The sequence below is a fragment of the Neoarius graeffei genome, chromosome 12 (genome assembly GCF_027579695.1).
Source record: "Neoarius graeffei isolate fNeoGra1 chromosome 12, fNeoGra1.pri, whole genome shotgun sequence".
NCBI classification, from domain to species: Eukaryota; Metazoa; Chordata; class Actinopteri; order Siluriformes; family Ariidae; genus Neoarius; species Neoarius graeffei.
The window spans coordinates 76,471,654-76,497,624 of NC_083580.1; the positions used below are offsets into that span (position 1 = coordinate 76,471,654).

General features: G+C 41.0%; 1 protein-coding gene across 1 annotated transcript in view; it reads right to left on the reverse strand.

Moving 5' to 3' along the window:
• Window positions 1-7,165: 7,165 nt before the first annotated feature.
• Window positions 7,166-25,971, reverse strand: part of unc119b (unc-119 homolog b (C. elegans)) — a 55,483-nt gene continuing 36,677 nt past the window's right edge. Inside the window, exons 2-5 of the mRNA XM_060935240.1 lie at window positions 20,680-20,793; window positions 20,159-20,258; window positions 16,662-16,834; window positions 7,166-8,747 (exon numbers count right to left, since the gene is read on the reverse strand). Of these exons, the coding sequence (XP_060791223.1) occupies window positions 8,635-8,747; window positions 16,662-16,834; window positions 20,159-20,258; window positions 20,680-20,793 (500 nt within the window). The 3' untranslated portion in view covers window positions 7,166-8,634. The remainder of the gene's footprint in view (window positions 8,748-16,661; window positions 16,835-20,158; window positions 20,259-20,679; window positions 20,794-25,971) is intronic.

Consider the following 25,971-nt stretch of genomic DNA (forward strand, 5'->3'; position numbering starts at 1 on the left):
AAGAAATTTGTCAACAAAACCTCTATGCAAATCAAACTGAAGAGAAGGACGTTAGTGATAATTCACAATGCTGTAAGACAGAAAGCTCAAAATGCAAAGGGTGCAATGGAAACCATCAGGACTATCAGGGGATGTGATGTGATGCTTCCATCCCTCACCAGACTAATAATACTGCAGTGTGAGACAGAGCGGAAATGTAGTGGGAAGTGTCACAAACAATGTGAAACTATAAAAAAATAAATAAAATAAACATTTCAAATAAAAATATGACCCTCTCAGTTTTACTTACAGTATATCTAAATCAAAACTATGTACAGTACTGTGCAAAAGTCATAGGCCGAATCCCATTTCACCCCTTGGACCAACCCCTTGGCCCTTCTCCTCCATTTTGCGCGTTCACGTGAAGGGGTAGGGGTATCCCAATCCCAGTTAACGCGGAGGGGTAGGGGAAGGGGTAGGGCTTCTGTACCCCTCCAAACGGAGATTTTCCTAGAGCTGACTCCGAACGAAGGGGTTTGAGTGATTTCCCACAATGCCATGCGGATTTCAGCGAGATTTCATGCGGATTTCAGAAAGATGGCGGTTCCTGCGGCGAAAGATTGTCATAAATGTATTTTCTCCATTATTTACGTGTTTTAAGTTGTTATCCAGAGGAAACACGCCGCTTGATTCGCTTTCGAGCTGAGAATGAGCAGCGATTTCTGAAATCCAAGCTGCTGCTAAAAAGCTTTGGGAGTGAGTATTGTTTTCGGTTGCTTGACTGCGTACGTTTTGTTCTGTTATTCTCGCTTTTATTGTTTACATGAGTGTTCTGACACCTCATTCTGTCGGATGTGGTGCATGAAGCGCCAAAGATATCCCATTCAGTGGTGTTAGTTAACAAATCACACCCTGCCAGCAGAGATTTCTGGTTCTGGCTCTGACTGTAGCGGCTGGGCGCAGCCAATGACGCATTTGGTCGCGTTTTGCTAACGTAAACGCTGACGGAGGTACGCGATGACGTATGTGATCGTTGAAGGGCTATCCCAATACGTAGGGGTTGAATTTCAAGCCCTATCCCTTGTAGCTCAGTTTCAAGGGGAAGGGCCAAGGGGAAGGGGGAGGGGTAGAAATTAGAATTGGGATTGGGCCTTAGTCCCCCCTATTTTTTTCCATGCAAACTTTATCAATTTCTATTTTATAATAATAATACATCTGTTTTGTATAGCGCTTTTCATGGTACTCAAAGACGCTTTACAGGAGGTTCAAACATACACACATATATATACACACACACAAACACACACACAGACAAGAAACCCCAGGATGCTTTACAATAATAGACAAAGAAAGGAAAAAAATAAATAAATAAAAAATAAAAAGTCCACCAAGTAGGGGTCAGGATGTAATTCCTGTGGTGTAGCAGCCACAGTCCCACCAAAAGGCACACGAAAACAGGTCCCACATCTCCAGCACCGCCGCCAGCACCATCGCTCGAACACCACGCCATGAATCCACAAAGCGAGCAGAGAAGCTCCGCCACGCAGAGCGCTGGTGTGTCCCAAACCGCCTGCACAGCCGCCACGACACCACCGAGCAACATCGCTCGGAACATCACGCCAAGCATTAAAGCACAGAGCGCTGGACAACCACGATGTAAAATGAGCAACGAGCTCACTGCAGTCCACAGCTGGGAGCGCAGGCATCACCCACAGCGAACCAAGGCCTGGAGGGAACCGATGCCCAAAACTGGGTCCGGAGCTACACCACAACCGGCGGACAAAACACTCAAACAAACATCAAACCACACAAACACAGAGAAAAAAAAATAGAAAAAGACATAAAATAAAACAAAAAAACAAAAAAGCTCCGGTGAGAAGCGGCAGCCAGAACGTGCACAACGTACTCTCAACCGGAAACACAATTTTATGATTTCTATATTATCGAGTCAAAACATTACAAAAACATTTTAAAGTTCCAAACATTCATTTTTTTCCCAGCAAAAAATTAAATGTTACAGGAAAAAAAAGTTTGTAATATGTCTGAGCAGCATATTCGAGAGCACTTTTTAGATTAAAAAAGAAAACATAATGAAGGCCGCTGGGTTTTAGTGCAAAATGAAGAAGTGAGTGTGACAGTCAAAGTGTCCAGAAGAACTGTGACTGGTTCTGTAAGATGCTCAGCAAAACCTACAGCTCATTTCGGCATAAAACTGCACTCACTGGACCTGAGACTACTTTTTTAAAGCAAAGCAAAATTGGTCTCACACCAAGCCACACACACACATAAAAAAAAAGAAGTAAGAAAAAAATATACCTAAGATACAGTAAATACTAAATTACTCTGATTGGCTACTCTACTACTAGGATATCAGCTCATACACCGTGAGTAGAGAAAAGCAAAATGGCGGTGCGTGTTGCTGAACCAACCGAGGATGAAATAAACAGGGCTGTGAAAAATCCGCGGATCTGCGGAATTCCACGAATTTGGCCGCCAAAAATATAATTTTAGTAAATCATCTTTTTTTTTGCAATTTTGCAATAAAAAATGGGGGGGGGGTTTGTTGTCTACCGACCGCTAGTAGTCTCGTACAGCGAGTGTCACCGAGCCGGCGAGTCTGGGAAAGAGCCTACCGCAAATTGTTCTTTCTGTAACGACATTGTAATTTTTTTGGTATCTTTTTTTTCTTTTGCGACAATGACAGACCAGTTTATGGCATTTGTGCCATGCTTACAAACCACGGCGCGAATCTTGTGTTCTTTTCGTTTTACCATTGTGCTCTTTAAACATGCTTTCGATATCAACGGTTTTGAAAAGGAGAATTTCGCGGTATGTCCACGTCATGGAGGGACATCGTTCAGAGGGAGGATGGTGAGACCGACGATGTCAAAAACATTGACAAGGAAAACGGCATCAAAAATCCATGGAATTGGCGATGGCTGGAGTTTAAAGCCGGTAGTGAATCTCTCCATGAGCACATACGGAAGATAAAAGAACCGGGGAAAGCTTACCGCATCTTGTGCCATCAGGATGTGAAGTACGGTTCTGGTGGAAGAACACGTTTAGTTGACCATGTTAAAGGAAAAAAACATGCGGAATTGGTGAAATTGAAGCTGTCGAACTATAGATTACCAGGTAGACCATCTTGTTCACATTTATTATTTATGTAGTTTTAACTTACCGGTATGTTATTGTTCATAACGTTCATTGTTATCATGAATACGTAATGAAAGAGACCAAAAGAGCAGGGAAAAGCCATATAGAAAGTCAGAAAGAAAAGAGTAGGCTTTCTAAGCTGAAGAAACTGCTAACAAAGAAAAGGAAATAAATATAAATATTGACTTGTAAATAGTTGTATATAGTTTTTGACTAGAATCTGTCTAACATGAACAAGACAGACATTTTGGTATTGAATCAGTTCAAAAACAAGAACATTAGTGACTATTATTTAATAGTCAGTCTAGAATTGCCCCCTGGAAAAGACATTATGGTACCCAATGAATTGATACGAATCGACACAAGAATATAAGTGAATTTACAATATGAGGTATGTTATTGATATATTTTCATTCTTCAAGTGAACCCTTATCAGTTAAAAGGTAAATCAGTTCATATTGTATTATTTCAACATAATAATAACAGTTCAAATTAAATGGCATGGTTGAGAAAATATTTGCTTTCAGGAGATGCTTCAAATCTATCAATATACACAAAATCTGTTCAGCTTCTGGGGGGATGCGCCCCCCCCCCCCCCCCCCCCCCAGACCCCCTGCTAAAATTGTTTCCTCGGATTTTGTCATTTCTATTTCACAGTCCTGAATAAAAACTCGACTCGAAAACAAAACCCCCAAAAAATAAACAAATAAAAAAACCAACAAAATATGGAATGAAAATATTTGATGGTAAAAGCATATCTTTTTAAAATGTATTTTTCAAGAATTATTATTATCATTGCATTTTTCACAAATTGCTCGTGTCATTTCGCCGGTTTGTTTACATTCTAAGCGGAAATGATTTTGTCGGACGTTTTGTGTAAAGTTTTTATTTATCGAATTTGCAAAAAATAAAAATAAAAATGCTCTGTTTCTCCAAATCCGGTGAATGTGGATAGAATAAAACAGTTATTCCACTCAATCTCGTCGTACATGGCTTATCGCCAACTCGGTGCTACGCGCTTCGTCGACTATCAGCTCATGTACGACTCGATTTTGTGGAATAATTCTTAAATATCTTGAATAAAGTAAAAGTTCTCCAATCCTTGCATTACAGAACAAATATAAGATCATTAAGTGCATTTTAAGCTTTGACATTTACTAATTTCATGCTTAAAACTCTCATTCTGTTGACAGATTTTTGCATTGTTCTAGAAGTAAATTGTTGAAGTAGAATAAGACAATGTCAAGCTTGAAATGAGTAAAAGTTATCTAGCTTAATGATCTTATATTTGTTTTAAAACAAACTACCAATGAGAGAATGCACAGTGAGCTGGTCATTATTGTGAAATAAACCACAAATTCTTGAATCATCTTGAAGGGCTTTATTTATTTTGCAATAATGACCAGCTTATTGTACATTAATTCATTTTCTACACCTCTTATCCATTGCAAGTCGCAAGGAACTGACATCAGGTAAGAGGCGGGGCTCCACGTGGATGGGTCGCCAGTCCATTGCAGAGAGACAGACAGCCATTCACACTCACATACACACCTCTGGGTGATTTACAGTGGCCAGTTGAACTAATCTGCATGTCTTTTGACTGTGGGAGGAAACCAGAGCACCAGGAGTTAACCCACACAGGCATGAGAAGAAAATACAAACTGCACAGAAAGACCCAGGCCCTGTCCACACGGCAACGAATTCAGGTGAATCTGATAAAATTGTTTATCGTTTCGGCCTGGCATCCACACAGCACCGGCGTTTTGGGTGCCCCAAAACGAAATCTTTTGAGAACGGGTTCCAGAGTGGAAAAATCTGGCAACGGCGCCGTTGCGAAGTCGTCTGGATGAGTAGAACGGATTTGTTTACGATGACATCACAACCACATGACTGTGAGTGCTTCATGCTGGGTAGAAGTGTAACGAACTCGATGCGATTTGTCAACAAATCCTATAACTTGGTTCATGAAACGCGCTTACAAAATATTTTCACTGTGAATATTTATTGTGTAATGGTGCAAAGTGAGAGAGAGAGAGAGAGAGAGAGAGAGAGAGTGAGAGAATAGCCCTTAGGGCAGAGTCTTTAGTCCAAACACTGCGTAAGCAGTATAACCAAAACCGCGCACCGCCCGTGCGCTTTCCAAAAACAAAAACAATCCCGCCAGCAAAAATAGGGAAAAAAAGGAGCGATCTCACATCTTCAGATGTTGGTTTAAGTCCGATAATACATTCCTCAAAAAGGGCGTAGAAGAACAAAGTAATCCATCAATGTGTAGCATTCAATTTATTCCGGACCATTAAAGAATTCTGGAGGATATCAGAATGTTGGCGTACCGGCTTCCATCTACCCCCGTTCATTCCTCTTTCCGTGTCTCCATTCAAAAAACGAGCACGTGATTTAAAGGGACTATATCCATAGGGTAGGGAGTGAGAAGGTGTGTGCGTGTGACAGTGACAGGGTGAGTGACAGGGAAGAACCTAGGTTCATGCTCGCCCTGAATTTCTCTTAAAGTGAAGGCAGAAGAACGTTCAGTGCCTGGCCAGGCTTTCTATGTATTAATTTACATAGATGTTTTAATATGAAATATAAATAAGTGTCTTAGACAATAGATACTATTTTACGCTACTGATTAATAATCAAAACTTTATGTGGCTGATGCTACAGAAGAAGGGGTTTATGCGCATGCGTCCTACTTGTATTGTTCTGGTGTCTCCGATGGGACCGTCTTACAGCGCACGTAGAGGTGTGGCATGTGTATTGCATCGTTTTCAGCAAGCGTTGCGTGGCCATATGTACCTGATATTTTACTGATCCGTTGCCCATGTGGACGAGATATTTAAAAAAAAAAATCTCGTTGCCGTGTGGATGTAGCCCCAGTCGGCTGCAGGGTTTGAACCTAGAACCTTCTTACTGTGAAGCAACAGCAAGGTAACAGTGGTAACCATTGTGCCACCTAAATGATTTGATTGCTTCTGCTAAAAAGGATTACATCACTACGATTGGAACTGCATCCATAGCAGTGTAAACTCTGTAGCTTACTTAGCGTTGTAATTCACATTAAAATGAACATTAAAGTTAATATTAGAAAAATCTTCCATGGTGTCATCTGATGGAGTCATGCTTTTTTTTTTTTTGCCACAGGGTGTTGCATCAAATGAGCTGACGTTGTTCATTTTATTATTAAAGCAACAAAATGTATGATCGGACTTGGTCCTCCAGAACCTATGATCAAACTTGTATCCATATCAACGGACCATAGAATCCCTTAACTGACCAATCAGAATCAAGTATTAAAAGAAACTGTTGAATTTGTACGATTATATTCAAGATATTTTGCATAAGTGAGACAAAATGAAAAACGAGAACATCTCCAAACATGTCAAAAAGTCACATATATTTTTATTTCTTTTACTCCAGACTTGCATTTGAGCTGTTCAAAACTTTACACTTTTTTTTATTTTATTTTTTTTTCTCAAAATGTACAGTAAATCACAATCATAAATAAAGCTGTTACAAGGTTTACCTAGAAACATTATTGAAGAACTCATTTTGAGCCTTTGAGGGCATAAAATAATAAAAACAGATACAGTTCCTTAAATTCTCCTAAATTCACTGTTTTTTTTAAATACACTTTAAATAAATGAGTCATAGAGTCATAGAGGAGATACAACACGTCCTTAGATAAAATGCTAACTCTACTTTCTGCTCTATACATGAACACCTAGAAAGAACCAAACTCACTGGAATGTGTGATTGAAGGAATGCTTGATGGAGAAAGAGACTAGAAGTAATGCTCTTTCTCTCTCTCTCTCTCTCTCCCTCATATCTATCAGCCTAAAAAGCCATTTGTCTGTGAATGATGTCAATGCCTGTAACCCACATTATACCTCCTGTCTTGTCCTGTGAGACTTTTTTTATACAAATATTTTATCTTTATGAACATTTCCTTGGAGATAAATTGTGATACAAAGCAGACATGAGCAAGAACATTGCACAGACATTTTATGAGATCTTATGATAAGAGGTTTGCATTGCGGTGACAAATTGGCATAATGCAATAATGTGTTGTTCTTGTGAGGAATATGTTCTGTGTTCTCAACATCACATATGAAATGCAAATATTATCTCATTATAAACATTAGAACATGTCAAGAAGAAGAAAGAAGAAATGCTCTACTACTGTATTCTTGACAACTTTAGAGATGTTAAAGCTGGACTGCCTTTCAGATTTTTCAAGTGTAGGTCATGAAAAGAATTTTCCCCGACATCCAATTATTTTTGTTCAGTGGACTGAAAGCTACTGAATTCGAATCACAGACTTCCAATTTGATTAGTTTTTTAAAAATAGAACAATTAATGAATTTAAGGCCATGTGGCCCTAAATTCTCTGCTATTTTTTCTTGCTTCACCATGACTCGATTCAAGATACTATGTCATGCATGACGTGGTGGGCTTTCCTCGTTCACGCAAGGCATTGTGGGATACAAATTTGAAACAGGAGAGAAAAATGGAGGACGTGAGTGTGAGAATGAAACGTGAAAGACCGACTACAGTAACGGAAAGAAAGCGAGAAGAAAAGACGTTATGTTCTATACGAAGGAAAGGAAACGCAGGAAATATCAAACTAATAAATATCGGCGGTCAGCGAGCACCTCGGTGTGATCAGCTGTTCGTTTAGTGACAGAATGATGGAACTGTCAGCGCACGATCAAAGGTAAACCTGCGCATGCGCACGCACTTCCTCTGTCTGTTTGACTGCGCGAAACGAGCGATTTCATGCACATTATTTGCTTTAATCCCCTCAAATTAAATAACTCCCCGGCCACAGAACAGAATGGCCTGATATTTTGTGAGATAGTACAGAAATAAACATATATCACAATGACCACATTTCAGAGGGAACTAAATTTCACTGATTTTATGAAATCGAAAGGCCGTCTAGCTTTAAATCTCACTCTGTGAAAATTATGAAGTGAATCAAGATGTAACAGTGCCATGCACACTCAAATGTACACTCCGGTAAACAATCAGTAGTCAGTCTCACAGCATAAAACATTCCCCCAGTCTCTCTCTCTCTCTCTTTCTCACTCACTCACACACACACACACACACACACACACAGTGGAGCAGTCAAGCATATAGCCCTAATCATAACCTTTCCCACCCAGCGCCATTGCCATTTGGCCATATAAATAACTGCAGAATTGAAATCCGCCTGTCCGAAAATAGACTAGTCACTAATATCAGGAATAACTTACCAAATAAACATTATTTTTGCTGGTGTGTTGTAAAAAAAACCTTAAAACACATTTATGATATGTATATATGTGTGAAAAGTCATGGTCATCTAATCACTGGTCTCACACAGACAGGCATTACCACGTCAATGACACAAATTCAGGGAGAGCGTGATTGGTGCACACAGACGCATGTGGGCTGGGCATTTCAGATCAGCCAAACCGTCAAAGCATCCAGGTCAGCTCTCTGAAAGCTGCTGTCTTAAGGCCCTCCACTGTATGAGTAGTCTGCTTTGTTGTGCATGACTAGCTTGTTGTCCACAAAGTAGAAGCTGTCGGACTGCGTCTCGTAGGGGTGCAGGATCATCTCACGCACTGATACAAACAGGAGACAGAGGTCACGATTTGGCATCTGCTACATCAGGATGGATTTAAATCCAAACTCATCCTGAGGCACAACTTCATCCAGACATTCAGTACATTTACATGCACGTTAATATTCCAGTGTTATTCCAGATATGACAAGATTGAGGAATTTGATACGGGTCGTGCAAACAGAATATTCTATTTTAGATATCCCAAATTTGCCATTGTGAATTTCACGTTTTCCGAATAAGACGTGGAGGAAATGCTGATGTTATTCAGGTTTTAGGAGCATTTTTTTTTAAGACAGGGAGTCATGGCAAAATGGTTAGAGAAGCAGCTTTGGGACTGGAAGGTTGCTGGTTCAATTCTCTGAACCAGAAAGAATGGCTGAAGTGCCCTTGAGTAAAGGCCAATTTATGCTGACAACCCAGTCCTCGCAGATGGCGTCTGCGAAGCACCCCCCCATTCACAGACGCTCTGCGTGCACCTCCCAAAAATTGTGACCACCACAGACAGCATCGCAGACAAGAGGGCTCTGATTGGTCCACTGTATATGCACTTCCGCTTCCCTACTTTCCCGGTTTGTTTTGTTTTCACGACCGCCATTTTTAAAAACATGAGCGAAGATGGAGCAGCACGAAGAGCAGTTGATCAAGGAAGTGAGGAAGTACGTACATCTATACGACTCCAGTTCTAGTCATTATAAGGACAGCGAGGATAAACACTCCACTAACCACACCCACCACCGACTAGTGGCCTAGTGGTAGCGTGTCCGCCTCTCGATCGGGAGATCGTGAGTTCTATTCACGGTCGGGTCATACCAAAGACCATCATAAAAATGGTACCTACTACCATCTGGCAAGGCACGCTGCGATACAGATGTGCATGGGGAGTTAAACTCTCGTGGTTACCAGACGACTAGCCCCCCACTGTAACCCTAGCTATGTAATAGGCGAGAGGCTGAGGGCTATGGAAACGGAGATCGGTGCCGCCCGATGTGCCACCATACAGAGTTGGGCCTGGTTAGTACTTGAGTGGGAGACTGCCTAGGAATACCAGGTACTGTAAAGCGTGGGAAGGACTTTAACTAACTTTAACTTAACCACACCCACTAACTACTCCTAGCGACTTCGCGCCCCCTTGCGTTGTGGCGGTGAATAACATCGCGCACGCCTATTACTCCCCGCTCAACGATAAATTACAACTATCTGCGAAAGCCTTGTCGCAAGAGCATGCAGAGGCCTTAAGGCACCTAACCCCAGCCTGCTCTAGGCATGTTATACGTCACTCTGGATAAGAGTGTCTGCTAAATGCCATTAAGGTAATGTAATTTTTTTGGATATAAAAAGTGTACACACCCCGTTAAAATGATCGTTTTTTCTGATGTAAAAAAATGAGACCACGTTCAATAATTTCAAAACTTTTCCCACCTTTAATGTGACCTATAACCTGTACAATTCAATTGAAAAACAAACAAATCTGTTAGGGGGAAAACATCCATCTATCCATCCGTTATCTGTAGCCACTTATCCTGTTCTACAGGGTCACAGACAAGCTAGAGCCTATCCCAGCTGACTATGGGTGAAAGGCAGGGTACATCCTGGACAAGTTGCCAGGTTATCACAGGGCTGACACAGAGACAAACAAACATTCACACCTACGGTCAATTTAGAGTCACCAGTTAACCTAACCTGCATATCTTTGGACTGTGGGGGAAACCGGAGCACCCGGAGGAAACCCACGCGGACACGGGGAGAACATGCAAACTCCGCACAGAAAGGCCCTCACCAGCCACTGGGCTCAAACCCAGGACCTTCTTGCTGTGAGGCAACAGTACTAACCACTACACCACCATGCCGCCTGGGGAAAAGCATTAAAAAAAATGTACAATAAGCTGGTTGCATAAGTGTGCACACCCTTAAACTAATACTTTGTTGAAGCACCTTTTGATTTAATCACAGCATTCAGTCTTTTTGGGTTCACACCTGCCATCAATTAAAATGACTCTGATTAACTCCAAATAAAGTTCAGACATTTACTCAGTTGCATCCTCCAGCAAAAGCCAGGGTTCACAGAGAGCTTACAAAGCGTCAGAGGGATCTCATTGTTGAAAGGATCAGTCAGGAGAAGGGCACAAAAATTTTCCATGGCGTTAGATATACCATGGAGCACAGTGAAGACCGTCATCAAGACGTAGAGAAAATATGGGACAACAGTGACATAACTGAGAACTGGACGTCCCTCCAAAATTGATGAAAAGACGAGACGAAAACTGTTCAGGAAGGCTGCCAAGAGGCCTACAGCAACACTGAAGGAGCTGCAGGAATTTCTGGCAAGTACTGGTTGTGTACTACATGTGACAACAATCTCCCATATTCTCCATGTCCGGACTATGAGGTAGGGTCAAAGAAAAACATCCAGGCCCGGCTAAATTTTGTAAAAAAATACATCAACTCTCCCAAAAGCATGTGGGAAAATGTGTTCTGGTCTGATGAAACCAAAGTAATGTGACCAGACATCCCAGTTTGACCGGGACAGTCCCGATTTTGACTTGCGTGTCCCCTAGGGTGCATCAGTTGCCCTCACTTTCATAAAATCTGATGCATTTTTGTTTGGGTGTTCCTTTTCACCAATAAAGACATCCTGTAAAATTTTTTGACCATATTCAAAAGTCTAATGGTGGCACCATGAGGTTCATTTTTTGCCAAAAAACGCTTAATGTTTTCGCGTAAGGTTTGAATCACAATGTTGGACTCCATTTATTGATTTCTTGTGAGCCAGAGATCATGTTAAGAACCTTTGCAAGGGATTGAGAAGCATTAATGTGATTCATAATACATTTGTATTGTTTAAAAGTAGTTGAACAATGATTCAATGAACAGCTAAAACTCAAACTGTGCTTGATAATATATTTAGAATATGTACTAAAAATGTGGATCTAAGATATTTGGTATACTCTATAAGGTGCCATAATGTTTCATGAAAAGTGATCGAAATTTTGTCATAAAAGTCATAAAATAGCAGCTTTTTCCATAACTTTGAGCTCCTGGTGCCACCATTAAACTTTTTTGAATTTTGTCAAAATATTTCACCCAGTGTGTTTTCTTACCAAAAGGAACATAAAAACAAAAATGCATCATGATCGGAGGAACTTTTCATTTTTAGGGGGCAACTGATGCACCCTAGTGTCCCCAGTCCCGACAAAGGTCCGTCGGGACGCTGAAATGTCCCAGTTTACACCAAACACTAACAAACTGTCCCGGTTACAGCGATCATATATAGCCAACGAGATGTCAATAAAGCTTCTAGCAATTCAGCATCAATGTGCGTGTGTGCGCAGTCAACCTTACAATCTATCTATTTGTACAATGTTGCAATATAGAGGCCGTGTTATAACGGATTTTTTTCGCTAGCGGCTGTCAACTACTACGCGACAATGCCGAACGGATGAGCGCTGGGCGGAGATGTTCGCGCACTTCAAGAGTAGGGAGATTCCTTACAGCAATGTCAGTCAGCTTTGCCAGTTTGCCATGTGCCTACCTGGCACCAATGCTACAATTGAGCGAATATTTTCACTCATGAGCAACGCCTGGACTGATGAGAGGAATCGCATGACCATGCCTACTCTCAAAGCCTTGATCATTACCCGGGCCAATTTCGCCGATACTTGCTCGCAATTTCACAGCAGGCTCTCGGGCAATAAAGTGCTACTGGAGCAAATTCACTCATGTAAATATATGCAATAAAATGGCATCTTCTTTAGGTGGGTGGGTTGGGTGGCTGTGTTTCTGAAACATTTTTTGTTGTCTTTCATCTGTTTCATCTGTCTTTAATCTGTATCACAGATTGTCTTGACTTGTTTGATGCTGTTGTCAACTCAGGGTTCACGTTTTCAAAATAGTTAATAGCCGACACTGGTTAAGATTAAACAGAGGCATTTTGGGTAAAGGTTCGGAGGTGACAACGATTAGGCTCATGCGTTCGTTCCTGTCACAATGCATAGCCTGTTGTTTAAAAAAAAAGTTCATCGCATAAAATGTTGATGTTAATATGCAAGCAATGCATTTTCTTGGCATTTTCACAAAGGTGAAATAAATCAGTTGAAATTTAGGCTATTGGCCTATTCCCTATCATCACATCTGTTGTCTGATTTTCTTACTTTAACTGAATTGTGATAGAAGTACATGTAGATAACAAGAAAATACTTGATTATTCTCTGAAATGTTGATAAAAGTGAGCTTCTACAAAATGATAAAAGCAACTGTCTGAGCCGGCGCATGTTTACATCAAAACGCGTGTGCGTGCACGAGTATCACGGTCACGTGCAAAGCGTCCCGGTTTTAGACTCGGGAAATCTGGTCACCCTAAACCAAGGTTGAACTTTTTGTCCATAATTCCAAAAGGTATGTTTGGCGCAAAAACAACACTGCGCGTCACCAGAAGAACACCATACCCACGGTGAAGCATGGTGGTGGCAGCATCATGTTTTGGGGTTGTTTTTCTTCAGCTGGAACAGGGGCTTTAGTCAAGGTGGAGGGAATTATGAACAGTTCTAAATACCAGTCAATTCTGCCCCAAAACCTTTAAGTGTCTACTAGAAAGCTGAAGATGAAGAGGAATTTCATCTTTCAGCATGACAATGACCCCCAAAAAGTTTTGGAACGGTCCAGCCAGAGCCCAGACCTAAATCCAACTGAAAATCTGTGGGGTGACCTGAAGAGGGCTGTGCACAAGAGACGCCCTCGCAATCTGACAGATTTGGAGCGCTTTTACAAGGAAGAGTGGGCAAATATTGCCAAGTCTAGATGTGGCAGGCTGATAGACTCCGACCCAAAAAGACTGAACGCTGTAATTAAATCAAAAGGTGCTTCGACAAAGTATTAGTTTAAGGGTGTGCACACTTATGCAACCAGCTTATTGTACGTTTTTTATTTTTTACGTTTTCCCCCGGGCGGCACGGTGGTGTAGTGGTTAGCGCTGTCGCCTCACAGCAAGAAGGTCCGGGTTCGAGCCCCGTGGCCGGCGAGGGCCTTTCTGTGTGGAGTTTGCATGTTCTCCCCGTGTCCGCGTGGGTTTCCTCCGGGTGCTCCAGTTTCCCCCACAGTCCAAAGACATGCAGGTTAGGTTAACTGGTGACTCTAAATTGAGCGTAGGTGTGAATGTGAGTGTGAATGGTTGTCTGTGTCTATGTGTCAGCCCTGTGATGACCTGGCGACTTGTCCAGGGTGTACCCCGCCTTTCGCCCGTAGTCAGCTGGGATAGGCTCCAGCTTGCCTGCGACCCTGTAGAACAGGATAAAGCGGCTACAGATAATGAGATGAGACGTTTTCCCCCCTAACAGATTTGTTTGTTATTCATTTTCCATCTAAAAACCTATCATTTTAACTGGGTATGTACACTTTTTCTATCCACCAGATTTTCATACCAGATGCTCAGATGATGGATTTTGAGTTCTGTCTGCTGCATTACACTACCAAGCCTCTGTATGCAGGAAATACAAACCAAAGTGAAATTGGACCGAGGGAATTGACTGTAAATCTGACATGAAGTCATGTGCGCGCAACCCAAAATGGTCCATTTTCCATCTAAAGTGCAGTTTTGGACCAGAGTGACACGACTTTTACTATGGATCCGCAGAACAGCTATAGGTAATTTAATCTGATGCCTCATTGATTGGTTGGCACCATGCCAAATTCATTTTTGGCACTGTGCCAATGATATCAGAATATTAGTCGCTGATACTCCATTTCTAACACGGGACCAACTTTAACCTGTACAAGATGTTACCAACAAAGCTAGAACCGTTGTTGATACAAGATAGTCAGTCATAAAATGTGTTTTTATTCTTTCTAACCTCTGAACATGCAGTGTTGAAAACATGGAGTCCAGGACTCCGAATCAGTCAGTACATGTACAATGAATGGACGCTGTCGAGTGTTGACTCATTTCTGGTTCTGGACAGTAACAACACGGTAGTCATTTAAAACGAATCCCTGGCTCAAGTCCTCTCGAACCAGGCTCAGTCCAACACAGTCATGGATGATGTTAAAAGTGGTAAATGTATCCCGTAGGGGCGCTATTGAGGTGATTATTCGTTGATAGTTACTGGATCAGCCAGTGATAATGGTGCAAAATATCGCATGTTTTTCAACGCCGTTTCTACGCATTATGTAAACAGAGCATCTGGTACAAAAATCCTGTGGCACAACTCACATATACAGCGTATTTAGAATATGTCTTACAGTTAGGGTTTTGATGGCACCTTGCCTGTTTACAGTCAGCTCTGTGGGTGTTACGCAAACCAACTAGACAACAGTTTACAAGGTAAACACATGTAAACGGGAATGTTAGTGGAATATTCATTTTCATTAGCCGTGTAAACAGTTTAGTCGGACGTTGTCTTCTACAGAAAACTGAAATATTTTGTGCATGTAAACGTAGCGATTGTCAAAACAGAGGACACCGCTTATCAAACTCTAGTACAGATTTTATCCTATCTATCTATTATGATCATAGATATGTTATATGGATACATTCACCAGCCGCTTTAATCAGCTAATCATTTGGCAGCAGATCAGTTCATAAAATCATCCAAATACAGGTTCAGTTAATATTTTAATCAAACATCAGACTTTGGGCGATGGGGGATGGGTGTGTGTGTGTGTTTGACTCTAATCTCTGCGACTTGCGTGGTTGTTGGTTTGAGTACTTCAGAAACTCAAATATTGCTCAAGTAAGAACTCTTTGCAGCCGTGGTGAGCAGAAAACTACACCAGCAGAAGACCACATCGAAATTCACATTAAAGTTTGGTGTGTTCTGCTTTCTGAGATGCTTTTCTGCTGATCATAGTTGTCAAAAGTGGTTATTATTAGCTCATCTGGCCAACAGGTGCTGAGTTTACGTCATCATATGTTGTTCGTCGTCTGTCCGTCTGGCATCGTCCACATTTAATAAAAATCGCTTCTTCTCTCTCAATTCTTCACCGATTTTTATTCAGGCAGGAAGGTAGGTCTGCCTGGGGTACATATAGCTTCTACACAAATTTGCATAATTGCAATTAATAATAATGAAGATATGGAGTAATTAATCAATCCCTAACGAGCAGTTTCCACACAAATCGCTTCTTCTCCCTGAATTCTTCACCGATTTTGATTCTTTCTGGCATGAAGGTAGGGGTACCTAGGGTGCATATAACTTCTACCCAGATTTGCGTCATTAGAATTATTAATGTAGTTATGGACTAATTAAGCCTTAATTCAACAGCAGTTCAACAAAAATCGCTTGTTCTCTGTCAATTCCTCGCCGTTTTGGATTCTTTCTGGCAAACAGGTCGGTATTCCTAGGGTGGATATCGCTTCTATATACGTATAGCTTATATACAGTATGTACAGTATAGCTAGCAACATTTATTGCGCAAGGTGGCCCACTTTAGATCGTTCCTTCTGGACTAGATGGGGACTACACCATCATTGACGGTCTCGTTTGAGTTTCTGTCGCCTTCCTTGTCAGATTGCCATTCTCATCTGATATAATATAACTGGATGTTTTTTGTTTTTCGTACCATTCTGTGTAAACTCTAAAATACTCAAACCAGCCTGTCTGGTAACAAACACAATACCAAGTCACTGATATCATGTTTTCACCCCATTCCGATGTTTCTTGTGAACGTTAACTGAATCTGCACAATTTTATACATTATGCATGCTGCCACATTGAATAATTGCATGAATGAGCGAGGTAAAGTGGCCCAGGAACGTGTGTTAGGCTCCACAGACCATTTCTGTTCAACACTAGTTTAAGAAAAGCCATTATCCATCACCACTTGAGCTGCTCGGATTTAAACCGATTATCCCCAGGCTGTGCAGGAGCAAAACCGGAGCAGTGTGGATAATTTGGGAGTGCACATTGCTATATGTACTCACTGATCTCCTCTGAGAGCGGCGGGAACTCGTAGATGTGCTCGCAGGTGTTCTTGCTGCTCGGGATGCAGAAGCCAAACTCAAAGTCAAAGCTCTTCAGCAGCTGATTGCGGAAGTAATGTCTCTCAATCATGCGGAAGTTATTGATGGGAATGTCACCCACTGTGAACTCGACACTGAAATAACAACAGAGAGGAACAAAGGAAAGAATGAAAGTAGCATTTAAGAGTCTACACTTACTGACATGACATTAGTGCAGCATATAGGAAATTCACTCTTATTATCTCATCTCATTATCTCTAGCCGCTTTATCCTTCTACAGGGTCGCAGGCAAGCTGGAGCCTATCCCAGCTGACTACGGGCGAAAGGCGGGGTACACCCTGGACAAGTCGCCAGGTCATCACAGGGCTGACACATAGACACAGACAACCATTCACACTCACATTCACACCTACGGTCAATTTAGTCACCAGTTAACCTAACCTGCATGTCTTTGGACTGTGGGGGAAACCGGAGCACCCGGAGGAAACCCACGCGGACACGGGGAGAACATGCAAACTCTGCACAGAAAGGCCCTTACCGGCCACAGGGCTCGAACCCGGACCTTCTTGCTGTGAGGCGACAGCGCTAACCACTACACCACCGTGCCGCCCATTCACTCTTATTATTCGTAACAAAATCAGACACACTGACCTTGTCTTCCCTATCTGTGTCATAGACATAAGTAATTCTCCCAGAGGAGGTCTGTAGTAATTATGATCAAATGACACCGGATAAGCAATTTCTGTATAAATCAGAAATGGGCATGTCTTCATGATGTATGCATAATTGTCATACTAAAAATCCCATCCATAATATAGACACTTCATATTACAGCACTACAAAATAATGGTTTTGACCTTTGTTACCTCTGCCAAAGAGGTTATATTTTCAGTACGGTTTGTTTGTCTGTCCATCCGTTTGTGGAAAACCCACCACTCTGATTTCCATGAAACTTGGTGGAAGGGTGTAGCATGGGCCAAGGAAGACCTCATTAAATTTTATAGTGGATCTGAGTCACGGGGCGGAGCCACAAATTCAGTTTATCTTTTGCTAACATTGTGAGACGCGGCATTCGGCTTTGGCGGAAATCTTCTCTCAGTAATGCCATACATCTTAAAATTCAGTAGATGGCAGTAAAATTCATCCATCGTCACTTATCCTGTTCTACAGGGTCACAGGCAAGCTGGAGCCTATCCCAGCTGACTATGGGCGAGAGGTGGGGTACACGCTGGACAAGTCGCCAGGTCATCACAGGGCTGACACATAGACACAGACAACCATTCACACCTATGGTCAATTTAGACCCACCAGTTAGCCTAACCTGCATGTCTTTGGGGGAAACCAGAGCACTCAGAGGAAACCCACACAGACACAGGGAGAACATGTAGACTCCACACAGAAAGGCCCCTGTCGGCCGTTGGGCTCAAACCCAGAACCTTCTTGCTGTGAGGCGACAGTGCTAACCACTACACCACCATACCACGCCAGTAAAACTCAATACTGATAAAACATAGCCAATGTAGAAATACAATAACTCCAAAGCACAATTCACATTCATGGTTACCAACAATCCTCTGGGATACACATGTAAGCTAGTTTTTCAAACGTAATACAGAAAGAAGTCATCATGGAGCATGGGGACAGTGCTTTCAAAATATGTCTTAAAGTGAAACAACCATGTTGCGGAACATTGCTAGTAAATTTGACTCATTCAGACATATAAAGTGATTGTAGTTGGAGATCTACATATTGTAGACGAGTCAACTCTTGTCCTTGGTGGAGGTCTGCGCTCTCCCAATGCCTAAGTGCTTGCTGTTGCAAGTTGTGCTTGAGCCTTACAATGTCACATGATCATAACATGCATGTGTTCACAGGCTGTACCTGTGCTAGGAAGTGTTGCTTTGCTGACATGTCCTTTTATACATCATCTATATTTTATTATTTTATCCACATTCACTGGATATGAGCAATCGTGCACTCTGATTGGCTACTCTACTACTAGGATATCATATACCATAAGTAGAGAAAAACAAAATGGCGGTGCGTGTTGCTGAACCAACCAAGGATGTAATTAAAACTCTACTCGAAAACAAAACCCAAAAAAATAAAAAAATTAAAAATCAACAAAATCCCATTCTCATCTCATTATCTCTAGCCACTTTATCCTGTTCTACAGGGAAACTGGAACCTATCCCAGCTGACTACGGGCGAAAAGCGGGGTACACCCTGGACAAGTCGCCAGGTCATCACAGGGCTGACACATAGATACAGACAACCATTCATACTCAATTTAGTCACCAGTTAACCTAACCTGCACGTCTTTGGACTGTGGGGGAAACCAGAGCACCCGGAGGAAACCCACACGGATAACATGCAAACTCCGCACAGAAAGGCCCTCGCCGGCCACGGGGCTCGAACCCAGACCTTCTCACTGTGAGGCGACAGCGCTAACCACTACATCACCGTGCCGCCCAAAAGCAACAAAATATGGAATAAAATCATTTGATGCTAAGAATGCATCTTTTTTTCATTTTTAAAGAATTATTATTATCACATTTTTCCCAAATTGCTACTGTCATTTCGCTGGTTTGTTTACGTTCTAAGCGGAAATGATTTTGTTAGACGTTTTGTATGAAGTTTTTATTTATTGAATTTGAAACAAAAAAAACCCCCGATACTCTGTTTCTCAAAATCCAGTGAATGTGGATAGAATAAAACAGTTATTCCACTCTCGTCGTACATGGATTATAGCCAATCAGCTCAGTGCTATGCGCCTTGTCGGCTATCAGCTCATGTACGACTTGATTTTGTGGAATAACTATTAATTATTCTGCATTTTATGTTCAATTTCATTTTGTTTTTTGTGAGATGAGAGAAAACAAGATTTCCTGGAATGTCTTTATCTGGAAGACTTGATTCCCACTGGACAGAATGGAATTTTTACCGATTCAGATGAGGTTATTTGAATCTCTTCATTGTGTAATTTATTCTGTAAATTTCTAATCTAAACTCCTTCAGCAGGTGACAGTCAAATCAACATGAACAGTAAACAAGATAGTAAAACAACATGTTTTTTGTTTATAGCTTTGTAGCTAGATTGCACAAAATTTGAAAATTACGTCATTCCAATTTCCTGAATTCCCACTTCCAAGGTAAGTCAAATGCAGCATAATTACCACACCTCCCCACATTACCCCACCGCCTCATTTACCAAACAGGGATAAAGTATGATTTATTAAGTGTTTCTTTCCTTCTGACCAGCCGTCTTCTTTCCTGTTCAATCCAATTACTCATTGTTCGTTTCATAATGACAGCATTAGGGCTTTTTGTCGAGCTGAAGGCATCACATTTATGAACCATTAAAAACGTCTAATTTCTGGGAATCATATTTAAATGTCAAAATGTGTCGCCTTACCAATTTTGAGCTCTTCTCAGTAATAAAACAGCATCTTACTTACGTGGCTCCAACCTGACGCAGACGTAGAAATGCTGGAGTGAACTGATATCGTACGAATCGTCCAGCACTGGGGTCAATGTCTCGTTTCTCTCCACCTTTGTCTAATGCAACAGACATAAAGATGACACACAACCATGGATTTACATGATTTAAAGAGATTTTTATTTCATGTAGCAACAGCAAAACATACCAGGGATGGACAATATGAAATATATATATATCCATCCATCCATTATCTGTAGCGGCTTATCCTGTTCTACAGGGTCACAGTGTGTGTGTTTGTTCCAGAATCAGATCAAATGAATTTTTTTTTTCTCAGATATCTGCTCTGCATCCAGTATTGACCTGATCGGTGCAATCTCTGAAACCTACTATTTAAATTTCTTAACAAATGAATGTAAGCATAATCGTATTTCAGGGTAAATCACAGGGGGTAGGAAGAAAGCACTTGTCTTTCCGTTGCTACGAGAATAAATCTGCACTGAGAGAGAACAGTTGCATAATCGGATCACTCAGACTCACCCGTTACTGGAGGCTTTGTAATCTCAAACAGCACTGTCCCTGTCTCCATGTCCCTTATCTTAAACCGTGTGAAGTCAATGTTGTACACGTTATCCTCCGGACTGCACAAGTAGTCTGGAAAAGGAGTTAGAGAAGATTTATTATCAATATGTCTGCATTACAGTGTCAATTCTTACATTATTAGCTCATCCAGCCGACAGGTGATGAGTTTGGCATCATGTGTTGTCCGTCGTCCACATTTCATGAAAATCGCTTCTTCTCTCTCAATTCTTCACTGATTTTTATTCTTTTTGGCAGGAAGGTAGGTCTGCCTGGGGTGCATATACAGTGGTGCTTGAAAGTTTGTGAACCCTTTAGAATTTTCTATATTTCTGCATAAATATGGCCGAAAACATCATCAGATTTTCACACAAGTCCTAAAAGCAGATAAAGAGAACCCAGTTAAACAAATGAGACAAAAATATTATACTCGGTCATTTATTTATTGAGGAAAATGATCCAATATTACATATCTGTGAGTGGCAAAAGCATGTGAACCTTTGCTTTCAGTATCTGGTGTGACCCCCTTGTGCAGCAATAACTGCAACTAAACGTTTGCGGTAACTGTTGATCAGTCCTGCACACCGGCTTGGAGGAATTCTAGCCCATTCCTCTGTACAGAACAGCTTCAACTCTGGGATCTTGGTGGGTTTCCTGGCATGAACTGCTCGCTTCAGGTCCTTCCACAACATTTCCATTAGATTAAGGTCAGGACTTTGACTTGGCCATTCCAAAACATTAACTTTATTCTTCTTTAACCATTCTTTGGTAGAGCGACTTGTGTGCTTAGGGTCGTTGTCTTGCTGCATGACCCACCTTCTCTTGAGATTCAGTTCATGGACAGATGTCCTGACATTTTCCTTTAGTATTCACTGGTATAATTCAGAATTCATTGTTCCATCAATGATGGCAAGCTGTCCTGGCCCAGATGCAGCAAAACAGGCCCAAACCATGATACCACCACCACCATGTTTCACAGATGGGATAAGGTTCTTATGCTGGAATGCAGTGTTTTCCTTTCTCCAAACATAACGCTTCTCATTTAAACCAAAAAGTTCTATTTTGGTCTCATCCGTCCACAAAACATTTTTCCAATAACCTTCTGGCTTGTCCACATGATCTTTAGCAAACTGCAGACGAGCAGCAATGTTCTTTTTGGAGAGCAGTGGCTTTCTCCTTGCAGCCCTGCCATGCACACCATTGTTGTTCAGTGTTCTCCTGATGGTGGACTCATGAACATTAACATTAGCCAATGTGAGAGAGGCCTTCAGTTGCTTAGAAGTTACCCTGGGGTCCTTTGTGACCTCACCGACTATTACACGCCTTGCTCTTGGAGTGATCTTTGTTGGTCGACCACTCCTGGGGAGGGTAACAACGGTCTTGAATTTCCTCCATTTGTACACAGTCTGTCTGACTGTGGATTGGTAGAGTCCAAACTCTTTAGAGATGGTTTTGTAACCTTTTCCAGCCTGATGAGCATCAACAACGCTTTTTCTGAGGTCCTCAGAAATCTTCTTTGTTCATGCCATGATACACTTCCAGAAACATGTGTTGTGAAGATCAGACTTTGATAGATCCCTGTTCTTTAAATAAAACAGCATGCCCACTCACATCTGATTGTCATCCCATTGATTGAAAACACCTGACTCTAATTTCACCTTCAAATTAACTGCTAATCCTAGAGGTTCACATACTTTTGCTACTCACAGATATGTAATACTGGATCATTTTCCTCAATAAATAAATGACCAAGTATAATATTTCTGTTTCATTTGTTTAACTGGATTCTCTTTATCTACTTTTAGGACTTGTGTGAAAATCTGATGATGTTTTAGGTCATATTTATGCAGAAATATAGAAAATTCTAAAGGGTTCACAAACTTTCAAGCACCACTGTAATAGCTTCTACACAAATTTGCATAATTGCAATTAATAATGAAGATATGGAGTAATTAATCAATCCCTAACGAGCAGTTTCCACACAAATTGCTTCTTCTCCTTCAATTCTTCACCGATTTTGATTCTTTCTATCATGAACCTAGGGCGCATATAACTTCTACACAGATTTACTTAATTACAATTTTTAATAAAGTTATGGACTAATTAAGCCTTAATTCAACAGCAGTTCAACAAAAATCACTTCTTCTCGGTCAATTCTTCACCGTTTTGGATTCTTTCTGGTAAATAGGTTGGTATTCCTAGGGTGGATATTGCTTCTATATATAGCTTGTATATAGTGTATGTAGCTTGCAAAATTTATTGCGCAACGTGGCCCACTTTAGATCGTTCCTTCTGGACTAGATGGGGCCGGAGTGAGCCACGCCATCATTAACGGTCTCATTGTTTATACCTTTGTACTGCAAAACTGTATGAAAAATTAACTGCTGTTTATTATAAAACTTGAATCATATTCAGGTTCCAAGGGCGTTCTGTGATCTCACAAAGTTAAAAGCAAACCAGAAAAAGTGTAACTGTGCTTTGAAGACACTTGGGACATGTCCCCACCATGCCTGATTTGGTCCCAACCATTTTTCCACAGAGTAGTCTGTTCAAATACTTATCCTCTGATCCGCTAAAGTTAGTTAAATATTTAATGTCTACAGAAAATATCAGGTAATTTTTTTTTTCTCACAAACCTGTCCAAACGCTGCTAGAATAATCTGACCCACTCTTCTTGACAGATCTCGTCTAACTGCCAGACATCAGATTCTGGAGAGTGACAAGTTTGTGGTAAAATATATGTAATAAATACTTTTCTGTTGATTTGGTCTCATGGTTTGGATTGTTGTCTTGTCTTGGAATTCTACTTTTTGCAAGATATACTGCTGTACAAAGCACGCTTTAATAAGACGTGTGAGGAATGCAAATGCAAGGTCAAATGATTCCAAAAAGATTTAGACAAAATGCAATAAAGTTAGAGGATGAAATAAATATGTAACAGCTCTTGAATCTACAATTTTTAGTCACAGCAAGAAAATCTGCTTTGTCTGCCATTCTTTTGACACGCCTCACACACACACACACACACACACACACACACACACACACACACACACACACATATATCCCTTTCTTCCTCCCTCTGATGGATTATGAATCCTTTTCTATTCAAAGAAAGAAAAGAACACAATCTGTATCCCAGAGATTGGGCCACCAGCTGGACCCCTGAGAGATTCCTGAACATAAACCTTTCTCTAAAAAACCCCAACATAAAAAATTCCTGTAATCTGCACAACACAAAGTAACTATGTACAATATCCCTTTATAATGAAAGCGATTGGAACAGTTCAAGAATACTGCACCGAGTTTTCTGATAAACAGGCTCTCTTTGTAGGCTCTTCAACAAAAAAAGCATTTTTTTTTCCTCAACAATAATCAGCCTTTGGTGTAATACACTTCTAAGACAAGGCCATGTAGAGTAATTGTTCCTGTGGATGCATTCCCCATAGTCATATAAGCCTTGTTGGGGAATGCACCAGGCCCAGATTAAGGTTTAAGCTGCTTATAACATCTGAGAACCGAGGGTCATACCAGGATGCAGTGGATTTAGATCCATTTACCTTTCTACCTGCTGCCAGTGTATACCATACTGTATACCATGTGGCAGCAGTGCAATGCATAAACTCATGAAGATACAGGTAAAATTATTCAATTCATATTCACATCAAACATCAGAATGGGGGGGGGGAAATCTGATCTCAGGTCAGACTTTGACCATGGCATGGTTGTTGGCACCAGATAGGCTGGTCGGAGTGTTTCAGAAACTCCTGGTAACTTTTATTTTTTATTTGTATTTATTTCGCACATAAAAAAGACAAAAATAATGACAACGATAAGTGACTACATGCTGAGGGAGGAAAGAAACCTATGAGACTTACACTAGGTCCTCCCCCATCTAACATACCATAAGTCTAAAAGTAAAAACGAGACTATCGTAGACGGCGTAGCTCACTCCGGCCCTGTCTAGTCCAGAAGGAACGATCCAAAGTGGGCCACCTTGCGCAATAAATGTTGCAAGCTACGGTATATACACTATATACAAGCTATATATAGAAGCTATATACACCCTAGGAATACTGACCTATTTGCCAGAAAGAATCCAAAACGGTGAGGAATTGACCTTTTTGTTGAACTGCTGTTGAATTAAGGCTTAATTAGTCCATAACTTTATTAATAATTGTAATGAAGCAACTCTGTCTAGAAGTTCTATGCACCCTAGGTACCCCTAGCTTCATGCCAGAAAGAATCAAAATCGGTGAAGAATTCAGGGAGAAGAAGCGATTTGTGTGGAAACTGCTAGTTAGGGATTGATTAATTACTCCATATCTTCATTATTAATTGCAATTATGTAAATTTGGGTGGAAGCTATATGCACCCCAGGTAGACCTACCTTCCTGCCAAAAAGAATAAAAATCAGTGAAGAATTGAGCAAGAAGAAAAGATTTTTGTGAAATGTAGACGACAGATGGATGACGGACAACACTTGATGGCATAAGCTCATCACCTGTCGGCCGGATAAGCTAATAACCACTCTTTATGACTGTCTTGAGCAGAAAAGATCTCAGAATGCACTCTTACACAGAGTTTATGGTGCAAGAAACAAAAACCATCCAGGCACAGATGCCTAGTTAATGGTATCATCTTGGATTACCACTCTTTACAATCGTGGTGAGCAGAAAAGCATCTCAAAACACTTGAATTGGCTTCTTTAAATAGCCCCTAGGTGTGACTGTGTTTGAGAGTGGGTGGTGTTCCTGTAATAGGCTCCAAAATCACTGTGACCCTGAGCAAAGTAAGGCACTTCCTGAACATGGAGTTGATTAATTATTAATGTTATCTTTACGACACCGATAACTGATCCTATAACATTTAAGAAATATGAATACAGTGATAAAGATATGTACTTTGTGGAGATTAACGATACATTTTTGAACCTCTGAATGCATCAGCAGTGCAAAGACAAATCAAAACCTCTCTGAAATAACCCAGAATCCACATACATATTCATACCCGAGTACTCTGTGGGCCTCTTGTGAAACTGATTCACCATCTTATCACAGACCTTTATGATCATTTGGAGTTTGCATAATACTGTTTTATTACCAGTGAAATGCTACATTGTGGGAACGAAAGATTAGAAATTTCATATCTGTAACAGACAGTCTAGTGTTCTCGATAAAATATAATGGAGATGGAGGGAGTGAAAGTGCAGACGAGTGAGTGAATGGAGAAGCGTATTAGATAAGAGGCAGT